Below are 18,303 nucleotides of genomic sequence, written 5' to 3' on the forward strand. Positions count from 1 at the left end.
GGGGTAGTAGTAAAGGGAAAATGGAATTTGAAGGATAATGCAGGAAAGAGGAAATCAAACCATGAGTCAACTGGCTGGAGAGTATCTGGTTAACCAAAGTTGAAGGCTTTTAGGAAGAAATGTTTATTTAAACTCTTCCTGCAGCTTTGGAGAAAAGATTTCCCCTCCCCCCTTCCCCCACCCCAGAACTTAAAAAAAGTTGAGTTGGGATACATTTCAGCCTTTTGATTAACTGAAGCCTGAAAAAATCTGTCAGTACTCACCTGGATGAGTTCCTGTGTGACCTACTCTAGGAGATCCCGCTGTGGCAGGGGAGTTGGTCTAGATGATCTTTTGAGATCCCTTCCAACCCTTCAGATTCTGTAATTATGTGAAAAGTTCAAACCTCACTATTCACAGGAGTTGAGATCCTCAGTAAGAAATACTAAGCCTGGCAGCAAGAGGCTTGCTTTTTTTGCTCAGTGAGATCCTGCAGCAATGAGAAGCTTCCCCTGCTTCCTTGTGCTGTGCTGATCCTGTCCTGGTTAATGCATTTATCGTGCTTGTGTGCCTTAGTGGTGAAGTGATCCAGCTGAAGGGAGAGTGACTTTGTTGTGGGATTACTTTTTGGCTGGCTCAGCCCCCTGACTGGTTCATAGTAGCACTACAAGGACTGTTGGTGGTGCCAAGGAATGGAGCACACTCATCTCTGTTGCTGGTGGGACTTGTCTCAGTGGAAAGCTATCCTCCTTCCTGGTATACTTTTCTAGCTTTTTCAGAGACTAGATTCACAGGATGATATGAAAGCCAAAGCTGACACAGGATTAATGGGTTGAGGAAAAGCAGGACTGCTGCCTTTCTATACAGGGAACTTGTCCTGCTGCCATGTTTTACCCCATGAAAGTTCATGCTTAGCTGTCTTCCTTCAGATTTTTTTCCAAGGACTGGGCCACAAACTGAACGTAAATCTGTTATGATGAAAGATAGATGGCTTCTTCAAAATGTCATGTTCTCAAAATACATCTATATGTGTGTAACTGTATATATGTATGTGTGTGTGTAATCTAATGCACTTGCGTAACCACAAAGTATTGAGTCCTCATTCCCATTTAAGGTCAATTTCCAGGTGAACATGTTAAAGTACAATTTCATCTGTTCATGTCAGTTGTCTTAGAAGTGGATTTATTGGAAAGCAAATTCTTTCCTTGCTGAGCCTATAGTTGTTTTTGCTGGCATGTTTGACAATGCAGATTTCCACATGTAAATTCAGTAAGACTGGTCATGCACAGAACATAGGGACACTCTTACCTACCAGCGTGAAAGGCTCAGGAGCTGGTGGTGAGGCAAGTCAACCTTAAGGCTCTTCCATCTCCAAAAATGTGGAGGAGGTGGTATGAAATAGATTAACACCTTTATTCTAGGGAAGGGGGAGAGGGATATACTGTAAGAAACTCAGCTAGTCAGAAGAGGAGGAAGCTGATCTGTTGCCTTGAGCCTCTGCCCTTCTGTTGAAGCTTCCCTGTGGGTTGCCATATGGATCTGTGCTGCCGGGAGGTCGATACCTGAGAGGGATGGCACAGCACGGCTGTGCTGCAAGAGATTGTTCTGTGGCTGTCACATTGAGTTAGCTAAGGCACCCTTCTGTGAGGCTTTGAAGTCAGGCTTGAGGATCTGAAATGAGGCTTTGCAAACAAAATGGGAGTCAATTGGTGCTTTTCTATGTCTTGAATTTGTATCAAGCAGAGAGAGGCTGAATTTCTTCTAGTTTTTGTTTCTGTGGTATTTTAGTGAGTTCCTTAGTGGAACATACAAGCAGATGGTTATTGGGAAAGATGGATTTGACATGTGTCACTGTCCAAACTACTGTTCTGCCTAAAACTGTAGGCAAAAAGTCTGTTTATACAGTACAAACCAAAATGATCGTTTGTCAGTTTCTGACATGAGTTAACCTGGTCTCATTCTCTCCAACAAAACTTCTTTTAAAATTCTCTTTAGGGAGAATTGCTCTAAGTGAGGATTGTTTCAGCATTTCACAGCTGTTAGGCTGAAATCTTTAAATTGGTCTAGCTACTGTGATTTGTGCTATAACTGCACCAATATTAAGACAAAGAGACTGCAACTGTACTTCCATATATTTTTTTTCTATTAAGAACACTGGGAAGCTTTTATCAGGTACTTGATGCTGGAGAAAGCTGGTTATGTCCTGGCGGTTTTATTCTGCTCTGAAGTGATAAGTAACTAGGAAAATTCTGTGAAATAATCTTAGTTACCTTTTTGAACTGAAAACAAACTAGGGGTGAAACACCTTCCATTTGGTGGAAGAGGGCTAATTTGAGATATGCATGAAGGTTTCCCTTTTTTATTTAAAGTGCTTTTAAAAGCAAGAGAGGGGATTGCTAGAGAATAAGAATCTGAAAGCTTTCTTTCCTCCAAGTAGGATTAACTTCCTCTTAAATTCCTTAGTGTTTAGAGTCTAAATCTTCCATACTGAAGTAGGGAAGTATGTATGTATGTAAGGCTCTTTAGCAGTTACCTGTGGTCCTTTCACCCCAAAATACTGAAGGATTCCTCTAAAGAAACATCAAAGTTCACTTTCAAGTTTGAATTCCAAGTTCAAATTTTCTTTCCAGAGGTTTGTGCTGTCATTAAAAAACTTCCACTAGCAAGCTTAAATATTTGAGTTAATGCCTGGAAAATTATACCTCTCTCCCATCTTTGGAGGGAGAGAATTAAAAATCCTAAGGACCTTTCCAAAAGAGCTGATGCAAGCTAGCATTGAGTTGCGATACAGTTACCAACCATAAGCAGCCTTTATGTATCTCATGTTGTTGCCACAGTGGTGTGTTGGGCTTTAGTTTGTTCAAATGAACCCAAGTGATAAGAGTCTACTCAGCATCTGGACTAACAGACTCTGCTCTTTCAGAGACCCAAGTCAGCGTCTTTAACTGTGCTGTGAGGACATAACTGTCGACGTGATGATTCAATTTGGATATTGGATGGGGGAAACCATGCAGTGAGGGCATCAGTAGCTCTGCAATTCTTGCTTCTAGTGTGCCCCAACACATGCTTTCCAGTGTTTCTGCTTCCTCTTGGTATGTTGTATGCTTCTGATCATAACTTTTCATTTTAAAAAGTTATGCTAGGGAGAACTTGAAATAGTGATATTTCTAGAACATTACATTTAAATATTCCATAAGAATATTAAAGATGAAACTGTAGAAAGCTTTTTAACTCGAGGCTCCAGTTCTTAATGTCTAATAGAAGACAGGACATGGAAAAAAAAGCCTGAAAACTGCCATTCTACAAAATGTAGTCGACCCAGATACACGGTTGTGCACTATGATACAGCTCTGCTACTTCTGGCTCTCAAAGACTGTTTGTTCATAGCTTTGTGTTGAAGCATCAGTTGCCATGTCAGAGACAATGTGACAAGCTCACTATTAGTTTTTTCTCCTAAAAGGGGACTTGCAAAGGACAAATGGGGTCCAGTATGACTTGTACTCGAAACTGACTGGAATTTGTAGGAAGTTCCTAACCCAGTTCCTAAGGTGGGGAACTGGGTGGGGAAGTGCCCACCCAGTTCCTAAGTCTGATGTCTTGTACTTGGAAAGGAGGCTTTGCTTAGGGTGCTGTATATAGGCACAGACACCCAGAGACACTTTACATTGAGGTGTGTTTATGCAGAGCTAGCTCTAGTAAGATATAAAATACTATATAAATTATAGAATAGCTACCCTAAATATTAAAGTAGCCTTTTCTGTTTGTACAGAATGTCCAGAGAATAAAACCTGAGACCTGCACTCATGTGATACTTTGAAAGTACAGGAAATATTGTATGTCACAGTCTTGTGTGGCTAAAGTGTGTGTTTTGAATGTGGTTGGGTAGGTCTAGAGAGAAGAGCAAGAAATTCTGAAATGTGCAGGTAGCAGTAGCCTACTGATGGATATCTGCATTGATTTCCTTCATGAAAACATGCTCATCTGCCCCACTGAAAGCTCTATGTGCAAGATTTCCTTTTATTGTGGCCCTCTGGAATATATTACCCTCACAAACACTGTTGTTACTTAAATTTAACACTGAAGGCCTGGAAGCACCAGTTTTGGCCCTTAAATTTACAAAGATGTGTTGTAAACTCCTTGTTTTAAGCACAAGGCACTGGTGACATCTAATAGAATGGGCAGTAGCATTGGCCATCTTCGGGCCTCTGAGAAGTCAAATAGGTAGGTGCAGCTGCAAATAGGCTGGTTTCCTGCTATAAACAAAACAGTTGTTCTCCTTCAGTAACACAGTGCAATTCGCCTTGCCTTCTGTTTCTCAACCATGTGAGCTGGCTGGTGGTCTCATTCACTAGCACTGGAATAACTATGACATACCATGAGGAGGGTGCATCATAAAAACTGACTTTTTTAAGAGGATTTGTTGTTAAAAATATTGTATAGTGTCTGATCTGAACAAGAACTGCTGCTGTTTAACGGGTTTCCTAAAATCTGACCTCTGAGGCAAGTTCTGCACAGGAAATGCCTGCAGAACAGCAGGAGAGAGTTATCATGGCAGAGCTGTGGTATCTTACAGTAATCAAAGCGAACAAGAGATTTCCGTGTAAAGAAGGCTTCCAAAAGTTGTACTTAAAGCTCTTGGCTTTTGCTCCAGATAGATAACTTGCCTATTGCTGTTCCGCTACCCCCCACCACTGCCCACTGCTGTGTTTTATGTTGGTCAGCCACCCTAGGATGCTTTGGCCTATTTGGCATAGTGCAGGATCACGTGAATCTTACTTTTAACAACTTCCTGGATGATATTAGAGCTTTAGTGTTTTGAGCATTCTTCACTGATCTGAGCGATTCAGACTCAGACAAGTAAAAGTAAATCCAGATGATGACACAATCTGTTGGTAGACAACCATGAGCTATTGTATGTAATTACTTGCCCTACCACAAGTGGTTCCTACAGATTAAGATCACAGCATCCACGGGGAATTAATACCTCTCCTGCTGTGATGGAGTTCTCAAAAGGTGAACTCCTGATTTAATCAAGAATTGTGAGGGAAGTTGAGATTGCTCTTAGCTATAAAGGTATGAGGAAAGCACACATACAGATCATGGTCCTAATGGGTACTGTTGCACAAAAAGCTCAAATGAGTAAACCAAGATTTTCCTGCTTTCACAAACATGCCTGCTAGAATTGGAATATGAGTGGATAGCATAGTTTCCTAACACTTCTCAAGGAGATAGCTGTTTCTTTTTGAGAGCAGGAGAGTGTTTTCACAGAATGGTAGTGATTGGAAGGGACCTTTTGGAGATCATCTAGTCCAACCTCCTGCTAAAGCAGGTCCACCTAGATTGGGTCATGCAGGAATGTGTCCAGGCAGCTCTTGAAAAATCAGAGGAGGAGACTCCACACCCTCCCTGGGCAGCCTGTGCCAGGGCTCCCTCACCTGACCAGTGAAATGGTTTTCCCTATTGGTAGGTGTTTAGATATCTTATAGATGTTGCTTACTTTAATATTAAAGTTCTAGAAATAGAATACTGTAGTGTGCCAAACTTATAAAAAGATTTAAAAGTCACATGACCACAGAATGGTTGAGATTGAGAGAGAAAGCTCTGGAGATCTTGTCTAATACCCCAGCACAAGCAGGGCCACCCAGAGCCGGTTGACCTAGGTCCACATCCAGACAGCTTTTGAGTATCTCCAAACATGGAGACTCCACAACCTAGAGTTTTTTAACTAATGAACTGTATCTTTTTAACCTCTTGGAGGTTCTCAACCTCATCTGCATGTTAATATGCTGGTTCACTGTGTCAAAGATGAAGAGATTCGGTTAACTGATGCTATTGAACCTTTTTCTTTGGGAACTGATCCCTTGAGATTTACCAGCTCTTTGGTTTTATGCACTTTTCTGTAATATTTTGTGAACCTGGGGGCAGTTTGGGAAGGACTTACTAAGGAAATAATGTTTTCCTTTGGGGGGAGAAGAGAGATATTCCTTCAAAATTCTTTCAGCGTGTTTGCAGGATGCTGCTGCAGAATGGTTTTTTAAAAAAATACTAGTATTAAAAGGAACTTGATCTTGATCTAAGGTGTGAATAACTATATGAATGCTTTCTAATCACAACCAGCTGATATTGTTTTTTCTTCTAAAATTTCTTAACTTCATGTTCTGTGAGGGGTACTTGTGTGCAGCTTAGCTGCATGGATAAAACAGTCTATTCCCTACAGTGTCATTCCTCACTAAAAGCAGAACCATTGCACAAGAGTATGAACCATTTTGAGGGACAAGACAAACCAGGTCCTCTGTGTAGGAAAGTAGGGGTATGAACTCTTGTTTTAATTCATTCTAGCTGCTTTGCTGGAATTGCATAAGGAATTTAGTCCCGTGGTGCTGGTACATAGAGATGGTAGGGGTTGGAAGAGATCATCTAGTCCAACTCCCCCTGCAGAAATAGGTCCACCTAGATCAGGTTGCATAGGAACGTGTCCAGGTGGGTCTTGAAGGAAGGAGACTCCACACCCCACCCCGGGCAGCCTGTGCCAGGGCTCCATCACTCTCACAGTAAAATAGTTTTTTTCCTTATGTTTAAATGGAACTTTTCTTGTTCCAGCTTCATCCCATTACCCCTTGTCCTGCTGCTAGATACAGTAGAAAAAAGAGATGACCCAACCTCCTGACATCCACTATTTAGATGATACAATGAAGGTGTAAACTCCATGTAATAGATTTATTGGAAAAAAAGTATGTCAGTTCTCAGGCCAGTTCCACCCATGTGTGGGACAAGTGAAGGCCTAGTAAAAAACCTAAATGCTATCACTTTATGCCTTGCCCTGAAAGCTTAATGAAACATAAGCAGCAGTCCTCTAATGGGGGAGGACTGCTGATGAGTCCCTTTCTGATGAGTTTGGCTGAGCCTTAAGTGTGGTGTCTCTTTGTTTCCTTCCCAGCTGAGTATTGAACAGGCCCAGGCTGTGGCAGAGCAGGTTGAGATGAAGGCAAAGGTGGTACAGTCTGAAGTCAAAGCCGTGACTACCAGACATAAGAAGGCCTTGGAAGAGCGGGAGTGTGAGCTGCTGTGGAAGGTAAGACTCCGGCGGTCTAAGCAGCTGCTGAGGGCTTCCCCAATCCGGAAACAGGCGGGTTTAAACCCCCTGTCTGTGGCGTAGGCGCTGTTGTGTGGCCAGCGGGGCGCTGCCGCTGTCCGGGGCTGTGCGCGGGGTCTGGCCGCTGCCTTCGGGCCGCCAGCGGTGCCTTGGCGCGGCGCGGGCGCGCCCCCTGCTGGCCGCCGACGCGCACTCGCCGCAGCGCGGGCAGAGCTCCGGCCCCTGTAACACACCCATTCGCTCATTGATTCATTGCAAACCTCCTTAACGCGTGCGGCGAGTTAGGAGTGCAGGACGTGGGGCTTCTCGCCTAATGAAAAGCAAAGCCCCTCTTAGTCCTGACAAGTTTCTACCAGACTAGCTTTCAATCAAGGTGGTGTCCGTCTCTGGGACTGTGCAGATACTCTTGGTGGAGAGCGTTCTTCATTTCTACTCGTTTGAAAAAAACACCTCAACTCCTGCACTCACTTCAGCCACTGTGGATGTGTGGTGTTTTGAGAAGAGGAAAGGCAGGAACAGCAAAGTTTCTTGTTCTGGAAAGGTGACCTGGTGGTCATGATTCTTCACGGATTAGTTTAGCATAGATGGGTTTGGATTGGCCCTTTGGGGTTGCCACTTGTAGAACTGAACAGAAATCCACTCTCTGCTCTCAGGTTAGGTCTTTCAGATCAACAAGTTAAACTGACTTATCCTATGACCACGTGATCACTAGTACTGGTCTAGAGGAGCAAAAATGTGCAGTCAAGATGGGAAAAGTTTAGGAATACGTGGAGAATGTTCATATAAAGTGTCAGGAAACAAATGCTTGTTCTAGCAGAGACAGGCAGGATGGTATGTACCTGTGCCTGCTGAGGCACAGGCTGCTGAAGCAGGACTATCCTGATAAAGTACTTCTCCTTGTCTCTTCTCCATCAACACTGATTGGGTCAGTAATTTTCTGGGTTAATATCTGTTGCCAGCAAAATGACCACTCTGGTAAGTTTGTTGTGTGGAACAACTCTAGCTACAGTGAGATAAATCCCCTAAAAGAGAGTAGCTACTGTACTTCTAGTGCTGCTTTTACTGAGCTATTTGGATTGAGTGAGACAAGTTTACTTTCCACTGTCTGCCTTCCCCAAGAAGCTTGGCAGCCTTCTCTTTTAGGGTATTCTTAGAACAGCAGAGATAAGAGCTGTCCCTAAACCATCTTTGTCCCAAGAGGCTGCACATATGCACTTTGCTGGAATATCTATGCTGAGAACAAGTTATCTTCAGGTTATAAAATCTCTTTTTAAGAAGGCAACTTGGTGGTAAATCATTCTGGCAAAAAAAAAGCTCAGTGTATTAAGCCCTCATATGCAGTGTGCTTAGTGAATAATTTTGTCTACCAAGGCTGAGGCCAAGGATTAAGATAAGACTTAAGATTAGTAATCTCTTTTGGAAATATATTGAAGCATATCTGACTCTTTTAAGTCTGGTAAAACCCGCATGCCTTAACTTTAAATGAAGTAGTTTGTAGATCTGTTATCGAGTCAATGTATAGCCAAGGAGTCTTCAGACAGTGAGCTGTCCCTCACTGGGACACATTGCTGGCATTGTTGTGCAGCCGAGCAGGTATTCGGACATAAGGAAATGGATTTTTGAAACAATAAAGCAATTACATGTTTCATTAGTTTTACCAGATGGATGTCTTTGCCAGATGGTCAAAAGTGATTTTTTCATGAATAGAGATAAACACAGCCTTATATTAAAATAGTTGCAAACAGACCATTTTTGCTGGAGCCCACTTCCCCAAGCAGGGACTGGCAGCAACCTTCCGTGTCACCTGAAGTGACATTATAAAGCATCCTGTTGTAAAGCACTGGTTTGCCACAACTGCTAGTATTTGCAAGAAAATATTAAAATAATTGGGCCGTAAGAGTCCCTGGAGATAGATGTCTGATATTATCCAGTCAAATGAAAACAGTTCTGGCAGGCTGGGGGATGACACGAGCCCACGTGCACTAGCTGATGCTGACTCCTAGCCTCAGCTTTGTGTGATAACATCCTGCCTTCAGAAATTGATCTCAATTCTGATTAGAAAAGCCTCAGCTTCTGCTCTCTCTTGAGAGCCCGCAGTAACCTCTGTCCTCCCTGGAGTCTAAACAAGACCTAGTGTCAGATGATCTGTCAGGTACCTTGCAACTAGGAAACAATAGCATTTGAGGAAGCAAATTGTTATTGGTAAGCAAGTGACTCTGTCTCTCTGTAAGAGAGTGGCAGAGAATTCCATGGAAGAGAGTTGCACTCTGATGCAGCAGAGTGGTCTTTTGGCTGGAGGATGGGAGAGAAGAGTAAGCCTGGATTTGAATAAATTACTTTTCCTCACTTCTCTCCATCACGGCTTTTAGAGACTTGTTGTGCAGTTCCGTGTCTACATGCCGCCAGAGCTGAATGCCTGTTTTTTAGGTAGAAGAATGATGTTAGGAAACGTTTCTGTGTTACGGGATGTCTTTCCTGATGTAAGAGTGCTTTTCCCTATCTCCCCCCTCAAGGTGGAAAAAATTCGTCAAGTCAAGGCTAAGTCGCTGTACTTGCAAGTCGAAAAGTTACGTCAGAACCTGAATAAGCTGGACAACACCATCAGTGCTGTTCAGCAGGTCCTGGAGGAGGGTCGTACCATGGATATTCTCCTGGCTCGGGACCGCATGCTGGCTCAGGTGCAGGAGCTGAAGAATGTGAGGGGCCTCCTCCAGCCGCAGGAAGACGACAGGATCATGTTCACTCCCCCTGACCAGGCGTTGTATATGGCCATTAAATCAATGGGCTTTGTCAGCAGCGGGGCTTTTGCTCCTCTGACCAAAGCCACTGGGGAAGGCCTCAAGCGTGCGCTGCAGGGCAAAGTGGCCTCTTTCACAGTGATAGGCTACGACCACGATGGCGAGCCTCGCCTCTCGGGAGGGGACATGATCTCTGCTGTGGTGATGGGCCCGGATGGAAACCTTTTTGGGGCAGATGTCAGCGATCAGCAGAATGGGACCTACCTGGTCAGCTACCGTCCCCAGCTAGAGGGAGAGCACCTGGTGTCTGTGATGATGTGCAACCAACACATCGAGAACAGCCCCTTCAAGGTTGTGGTGAAATCCGGGCGCAGCTACATTGGCATCGGGCTGCCAGGGTTGTCCTTTGGCAGCGAGGGAGACAGCGACGGCAAGCTCTGCCGCCCCTGGGGCGTCAGCGTGGACAAAGAGGGCTACATCATCGTCGCCGATCGCAGTAACAACCGCATCCAGGTGTTCAAGCCGTGCGGGACCTTCCATCACAAGTTTGGCACGCTGGGCTCCCGGCCGGGCCAGTTCGATCGCCCAGCCGGCGTGGCCTGCGACATCTCGCGCAGGATCGTCGTGGCTGACAAGGACAATCATCGCATCCAGATCTTCACGTTCGAGGGGCAGTTCATTCTGAAGTTTGGCGAGAAAGGAACAAAGAATGGGCAATTCAATTACCCATGGGATGTGGCCGTCAACACGGAGGGCAAGATCCTGGTCTCTGACACCCGGAACCATCGCGTTCAGTTGTTTGGGCCCGACGGCGTGTTTCTCAACAAATACGGCTTTGAAGGGGCACTCTGGAAGCACTTTGATTCCCCCAGGGGTGTGACTTTCAATCACGAGGGCCACTTGGTCGTGACGGACTTCAACAACCACCGTCTCCTGGTCATCCACCCGGATTGCCAGTCGGCGCGCTTTCTGGGCTCGGAGGGCACGGGGAACGGGCAGTTCCTGCGCCCGCAGGGGGTGGCGGTGGATCAGGAGGGACGCATCATCGTGGCCGATTCCAGGAACCACCGGGTGCAGATATTCGAGTCAAACGGCAGCTTTTTGTGCAAGTTTGGCACTCAGGGAAGCGGCTTCGGTCAGATGGACCGTCCTTCAGGTATCGCCGTCACCCCTGATGGCATGATTGTCGTCGTCGACTTTGGAAACAATCGAATTCTCGTCTTCTAATCCGTGTTTGAATTAGGAAGAGACTGTCTCAGGGAAATTCTTCTAAGAGAAAAAGAAAAAAATACAACGTTAATTCAAACCTACCTCATCTTTAATTTTTTTACAGATGAATGTACTTATCTTTTCTGCAGGGAGTGAGCCTGTAAAGTTAGATTCTATCTACCTCATCGTCTTCCCTTTTCCTCCCCGGTTTCTCACCCCCTCCCCATCCCCACACACTCACAGTTCAGAACATTTTACCTCTGCCCCCCTCGATGGGGTTTCATGCACAAACAAGTGTTGCTGTGCACATTAGGTGGTTTGTGTGGCGAGTTCTGTAGACTTAAGCCAAAAAACAAAAAAGGCTCTATGTAACTTTTTTAATGGAGAAAATGGTAGTAGGTGTTTGTAGAGAATTTGTCCTCCTGACCGTACTGCAGTTCTGTGGGTGGGGACAGGGGAGGGGGGACTTTTTGTTGTTTTGAATTGCTGCTGCAGCAGAGAACTTTTTCCTGTTCTCCTTTTTTATACCTCATGTGTTTGATTTACTGGTGAGCACAGCGTCTTGTTCCCAGGTGACTTTGAACGTCTCGTGGAAGTGAGTGGGATTCACTCGCCGGGAAGAGCAAGTTTGCATCTTTTTGGCATTTCTGTGTGTTTTTTTTCTGAAACACAGTAATCCAACAGCACAAAGTGAAGCTGATGAAAATGCACAAAAATAATCTTAAAGTTTAAACCAAATTGTTCATTGTAGTGGCTAGGTGTGGTTGTTGTAAAGTTTAGATAAAAAGCAAGGCTTCCTTTAATGTATCCTATCGTTGAATATTGCTTTTTTACCCTTTTCACCCAAAAGCTTAATTAGTTTTTAAGAAGTTACTGTTTGTTCTATCAGTGCCCTCTATCTGATTAACAAGAAGAGGTTACAAAGAGCATTGTAATGGGGAGAATTGAACCCTTTTGATTTACTTTCTTGTGAAATGACTATCTCTTTTTTTTTCCCCCACTCCCCATAGTGAGACTTTAAGGGATGGAATATTTTTGTTTTGGAGCAGAAGTGGTACCTTTTTCCAAAAGTAAGAAATAAGCACAGCTTTGGAGATTCAGGGTGTGTTTTGGAGAAGTCATCAGGTTTTTTTGGGTGTTGAAAGAGGATTGCAATAACTATCAGTGACAAGAATGCTTTTGTTTTGTTTAATCTTCTGGTTTCCCCAAAGAGCTGGGCTGAAATTCAGGAAGGTCTACTGTAGTTTTTTGAGCCGAGTGGGCCTGTGGTTGTGTGTATCTCTCGCTACAGATCCCAAGTGAAAAGTTACCAGTACCAGAGTAAGGCAGACTTCATCAAGATGAAATTTTGCTGCTTTTTTTCATTTTCCAGGACAGTACCAAAGAATTCTCTGTAAAAAATAAATATATATGATCCTTAAAAGCTTGGAGGCAAGGGGAAGTTAGACCTTTCAGGGATGTAAAACCAGCTTTTCTGAGAAGCATAAATGTTTGGGGTTTTTTTTTTTTTTGGAGAATAGAAGTCTCATTAAGAAAATGTGGCTTTGAGTCGCTGGAAGTATTTGGGTGTTACCTTTCAATTTCTCGCATCATGGGTTAGCTGCTAATGTAGATATGGTTGCTACAGAGCTGTTGCTTCACCCCTTGGATAAGGCCTTTGGTGACCAACAAGATAATGAAAGTAAGGACCAGAGGGCTCTTCTGTCTCTCTGCAGTAGAAAAAACCCAATGTGTCAGTACTTTTAGGCTCAGAAATGCCATGGGATTTGCCTTATTGTTTGTGATAGAAGATCTCTGAAACAAATGTGGTCACTGTCAAAAGGTCTGAAGAGCCGTAACAATCCTCCAAGGAAAAGGTTCATCTCTCTGCTGGCCACCATGCATGGAAGTGACCTGAGACTGAAAGGCTCTTTACAAGTTTGTGAGAAATCACAAGGTGCACTTTCCTTCTTGCTGCTTTTTCCCTCCAAGGAGTGTTAACTTTCTGGGTTTTGTAGAAATCCTGATGTGTGCAGAGAGATAGCTGCCACTTTAGAGGAGGTTTAACTTAAGGACCAGAAAGAGATGGACAGAATCATCAGATGGCAAAACCTCTTTTGAAAGAAGGGTGAGGAAAAACACCTAAATTAAATAGTGTGAAATAACTGTGCTGCCTTTCAGCCAAAGCCTCAAGGAAGCAAACTCTTCAAAGCAGTGTGTTTCAGTTGGGCTTAATCTTAGGATAGCGTGGTTTAAAAAATAATCTTTAAAGGATAATCTTTTATACAGATGTCTGTCATTAAATTTCTGTGGCCACTTGAAACATGGATGTGAGACAAAGCAAGTTTACCTTCAACAGTTTCAAGTTCTGCTTGTGTACTTGCCTCCCTTCTTGGGGCTGGCCTACAGCTGTGACAGATGTCCATGCTTGTCTTGTATTATTCAGTCCAGGAATTGTTTGCAACTTGGGCTGTGCAAACTGATAGCTTGCAAGATCTAGATACCAAAGAAAACTGGTTTTAAAAGCTTTAATGTTTTGTTTGCAGTGTCCTTGCATTTATCCTATCATGTCTTAATAAAAAATGCTAGGTCTCGTAATACCTTGACCAGAGTGGCTGACAGTGGTTGGAGCATGTTAGAAATGCTCTTGTGCTTTAATGCTTGCTGAGTTCCCCGCTTCTCTGGGACTAGAAGGGAGTTGGTTTTCAAGCATTAAAAAAAAAAAGTTAAATATGCATTCAGGGTTGTATTGAACTGCAGAAGCCTTTTAGCCCCTCTCCAGCCTGCACCTCATAGAAGGTGACAGATGCTGTAGTTGCCTATTGCTGTTTTGGATGGAGCCATTGCACAAACCCCCAGTCCAGCTCTGTCAGGAAGAGGAATGATGACTACCCCATTCTGAGTTGCTCTCTACTTAATCCAGTGGGATTTGCTTACAGACCAAACCTCAAGTGTTTGACCTCTCATGTGTTGGGGAGCTTTTTTTGTTTTAAAAACACTACTTTTTAGCTACCCAGAATAATTCCTTACCTGTGTCACAGATGGTGCTAAGCACATCTGGTCTCATTTGAGAAGTGATAGTGTAGCTTATAAAATGGAGTGGTTTATATGCAATGAAAACAAGTAATGATGATATGTTGTGCCAACATCAGACACTCCCAGAGGGGCTTTTAAAAAATAATACCTAAATGAGTTCCAAAGCTTGCTCTGGCTTTTTTTCCCATGTGTGTTTTCAGATTAGTGGCCCAGCATCCTAACACAGATGCGTGCAAAGAGAAAAAGCAGGGCTTGGAAACTGAAGTGCAAACTGCAGAAGCATTGAGAGCAACCTTCCTAAAGTAGTGGGAATGGCCCCAAGAAGGGGGAGGTTGAGTGTGGGCCTCTTTCTTGTAGCTCTAACCTTGGGGAACAACAGCTGTGAGCAACTTGTCTGCCAGAAGTCCCAGAGGGATTTTACTGTGCTAGGTTAAACCAGTGGCACTCAGGAAACTTTCTGCTTGACAAAATGTTATCGACAGTCAGTGTGGCTGGTTTGGGGTCAGCCAAGGAACCAATCCTGTCTTTCCTTGGAACTAGTTTAGCAGAAACTTCAGTAGCAAACTGAAGCAGACTTAGTACTTGATAATGCAAGTCCTTCAGATAATTCACTCCTTTTTATTTAGGATCTTTTAAATATGGCTTATGTAAGGAAGCCCATAAACCTTAAATTTTGTGAAGGAAGAAGCAAGGGAAGGATGGCAACACCTGAAAACTAATGCATATTGAGGCCAGATGCAACCAAGTAGGGAGAAGGAAGAACCAGGGCATTTGGATGTGGCATTCCCTTGGAATCGGAGGGAAATGGGCCCAAAATAAGTTTCTGAAGAGAGCAGGTTTATAGGTTTATCTTGCCATAGCTTTGATCGTAAGGTCTCTTTGTTCAGTTCTGGTTTTAAAAAGGAAAATACTGTGCCAAAGTGTTGTTTGTTTTTGCCTTTTTTTTTTTTAAAGGAGTGTAAGCCAAATGGTGCCAAAAGGTAATGGGGTATTTAAAGATAGAGATATTTAGACAAACAGTTTGGAGCTGTATAAAAAATGAACACTGGTACTTGCGTTAGACAAATATTGTACCTTTGGTCTTTGAGTCCTTGGGAGTTTGAAACCCAGTTTGCTGTGGTACAAAATGCACAACTAGAGATGCCACTATCTTTTTTTCTTGAAGTTCTACCTCACTTTGCAGAAGGAAATCATCTACCTCAATTTAGCATCAGACAGGTTTGAGAAAAGGTTGAGAATCTGCCTGGGGAAAGGATTCATCCTGCCTGTTGGACAAGCGTTTTAATTGAAATGGAGATACATGTGGTGACTTCTTGCTTTTGTTTGCATTTGTTTTTGCTGCCTGCCCATGGAAATATTAAGCTGCCCGTGATAGAGAATCTGTAAATAAAACCAAATGTCGGTGTGTTCAGGCAAACTGGACCGAGATCCTTGGAACACTTTTGAGTTTTTCCTGTCTTCACTATGAAGTACAGAAATGTAAACTTCTTTCAGTATTATGACACTACTAGCTGACATGACATGCTTCATTTGCAGTGTTCAGAAGTCTGTAAGACCTTTAGGTCTCCTCTCTACAAGAGAAAAACGTTTCTGCATGCCTACAAATGTGTCCCGTTTGGAAAGCCTGATGTTAAGGATTGCTGTAAACACGATGCTTTACCAAATGCTTGAAGGGAATAAGATCCTGATCTTTTTTTTTTTTTTTTTGACTTGGTGATTGTATTGGTAGCTTTCTTGACTCAATGGGATTTTTTCCACCATGACAAACCACCAAGTTCCTATTCCTGGAGGGCAGTCGAGGTTCAGATATTGTCAGGAGGGGCAGTTAAAAACCAGTACTTTGGGGTTTTATGCAACTTTAATGGTGACACGCAACATGCCCCTTGCTTTACCTGTGGAGTAAAATTGCAGAAGCACATTGTCATATTACTATGTTGAAATCTTTTTCTTCCTCCCCTGCTTGAGTTAGGGGGTGACAGAAGTGGGTACAGGAGACCCCTAGTAACAATAGGCTGTGTTGGGTTTGGTAAATGTTATGGTGGAAAAATGTACATTGATGTCTCTAAGTGATCTTACGGGTTAACGAGCCAGACTGGCATCTTTTCCATCATTGTTTAACCAATAATGGTTCTAAAAATGCTTTGTGTACCTACATGGTCTTAGACCTATAATGATTGTATCAACTTACAAACTCAGGTAGATAATTGTTTAAGCTCTTTTCGTAGAGCCTTACTGACTGAATGTTAAGTGTCTGTGTAGTGATGTAGTAAAGTAACTTCCTTTGGAACTACCAGACTAGTTTAAAAAGAAGTCCTTTTATAGGTTTGTAGAGTACTTTTGAGACAATGTTAGTAGTTTTTCCTTCAGAGGGAGAGATGTCTGTTTCTGCATTTTGTTTTTAGTTTCTTTTCTAAAATGACTAAAGTTTTTTTAACTAGTTTGTAAGGTGTGTTTAGTCACCGGAGTTGGTGGGGGTTTCTTACTGTACGTGACTCTTGTTTGTACTGTGCATTACCTGTCATGCGCTGCTCGGGCCCTGCACAACCCTTACAGTAGTGAGGGTGTTGAACACAGGCCTGCAATTTCAACTGAAGAGAAACCAGAACCCTTGGACAAAAAGGTCACCCACAGGCAACCAGTGTCACAAATGTGCATTTTTCTCCACTCATCTAATTGATTGCAGCTGTGTGGCCCCATCTCAGAACACATCACTCCTGGTGTGTAAGCAGCGATGCCTCGGTGTGGATTGGCAATGAGATCCACACTGATTCTCACAGTCCTTGGACGTGGGGCATCTTGAGTCGATTTGGTTTTGTAATCTCCTCTTCTCTTGCAGTTGGGGTTTTTTTCCCCACTTTAGTGATTAATCATGCTGCTCTCCTAATAATAATACAAATAAATGTCTCAGCAGGACAGACAGTGCTGTGCTTTTAATGAGCTGCTCAGAGCTTTTATATCTAATTGATGATGAGACAGGCTGTGACAAGAACTTCCATGTTCCAGAAAGGGCATCACATTTCCACTTGGACAAAAAGTGACATAATTTTTAGCTGTCAGATATTGAGTACCATGGAGAAGAAAGCATGACAGGTTATGTGCAAACCTTTACATAGAATAAGTGAGCAAAATGTTAGAACCCTTGTGTTAATGGAGGCTTCTGAATGTATCTTTGTGGTCCATAGGGAAGGCTGAAGGATGTAGCAAGGAGACGATGTATCAGCTACTGCCAGCCTTAAAACAAAGTCAGTGTCTCTCTGGACTTTAAAATGTTCCTATGCAGTTTATTTTATTTTTGTTTAATCAAATAAATGTGAGTTTTTTTCATGGCAAACCTGTGTGAATGTGTGTTTGTGTTATCCAGCCAAAGCCTTCTCTTCTGTCAGGATGCAGAAAAGCAGCAGCACTTGCCTAAATACAAACCTGGCTCCTCTCAGGTGATGACTACTGAAAACTTTAACCAGAGGCACCTGCTGGGGGAGGAGAGAAGCAACATCAGTGTGCTATGCAAAGAAGTGCTTGGGGTTTGTAAAAAAAAAGAGGGGAGATGTGGGGTGTGTGTGTGATGTGGTGTCAAACTCTATCAGTCTGCTCTATCAGAAAAGCAGCCTGCCTCTCAGGAGTGGAGGAAATGCCTTTCGTCTGGGACTCACCACCTCTACCCCATGCAGTTTTGCCAGTGAATAGGAGAGGGCTTCTGTTCTTCCTTAATACTTCAGAAAAGGTTTGAAATGAAATGGGGAACACAGGAAGATGTTATTCATGTAAAGCTTGAGAATTAAGGCCACTGCTGAAATTCCCAGCAGGGGAAGTGGAGTCTAGGCTCTGCACCAAAGCCAAGATGGCTCTGGGCAGGGCCAGGTACAGCCTTAGGAGTGCTCAGAACCGTGCTCTGCTCTGTCTGTCAGCATAAACCTTGACCAGACCATGGTTTACTTCTGCTGGAGCAGCTCTTGCTGTGGCACCACAGCAGCAATGCAGATTGCTTCAAGGGGAAAAGAGGGAGGCTGCTCCGGTGCGTTCCAGGCTTACCAACTTGGCAGCTCTGCGTGGCACTTGACTCCCTTGGCTTCTCTGTGCTCTTTACTTGAGGACAACCAGAGCCTGGAAGCTGAGCGTGTACCATGGCACAGCTCTGGCTACTGCTCAACCTGTGCTGCACTGCTGCCCCATGGTGCCCAAGCTCACAGTTGCCCACGTTCTTGCCAGACATTTAGGGTTTGAGCCCCCATCAGAATGTGGACAAGGAGGCTGAGATAGCAACAGGAGTTA

General features: G+C 43.6%; 1 protein-coding gene across 1 annotated transcript in view; it reads left to right on the plus strand.

The window, feature by feature from the left end:
* Positions 1 to 11,037, plus strand: part of TRIM71 (tripartite motif containing 71) — a 53,598-nt gene extending 42,561 nt beyond the window's left edge. Inside the window, exons 3-4 of the mRNA XM_061997308.1 lie at positions 6,917 to 7,051; positions 9,586 to 11,037. Coding sequence (XP_061853292.1) covers positions 6,917 to 7,051; positions 9,586 to 11,037 — 1,587 coding nt within the window. The remainder of the gene's footprint in view (positions 1 to 6,916; positions 7,052 to 9,585) is intronic.
* The last annotated feature ends 7,266 nt before the right edge of the window (positions 11,038 to 18,303 follow it).

The sequence above is a fragment of the Colius striatus genome, chromosome 5 (genome assembly GCF_028858725.1).
Source record: "Colius striatus isolate bColStr4 chromosome 5, bColStr4.1.hap1, whole genome shotgun sequence".
In the NCBI taxonomy this organism is placed as follows: domain Eukaryota; kingdom Metazoa; phylum Chordata; class Aves; order Coliiformes; family Coliidae; genus Colius; species Colius striatus.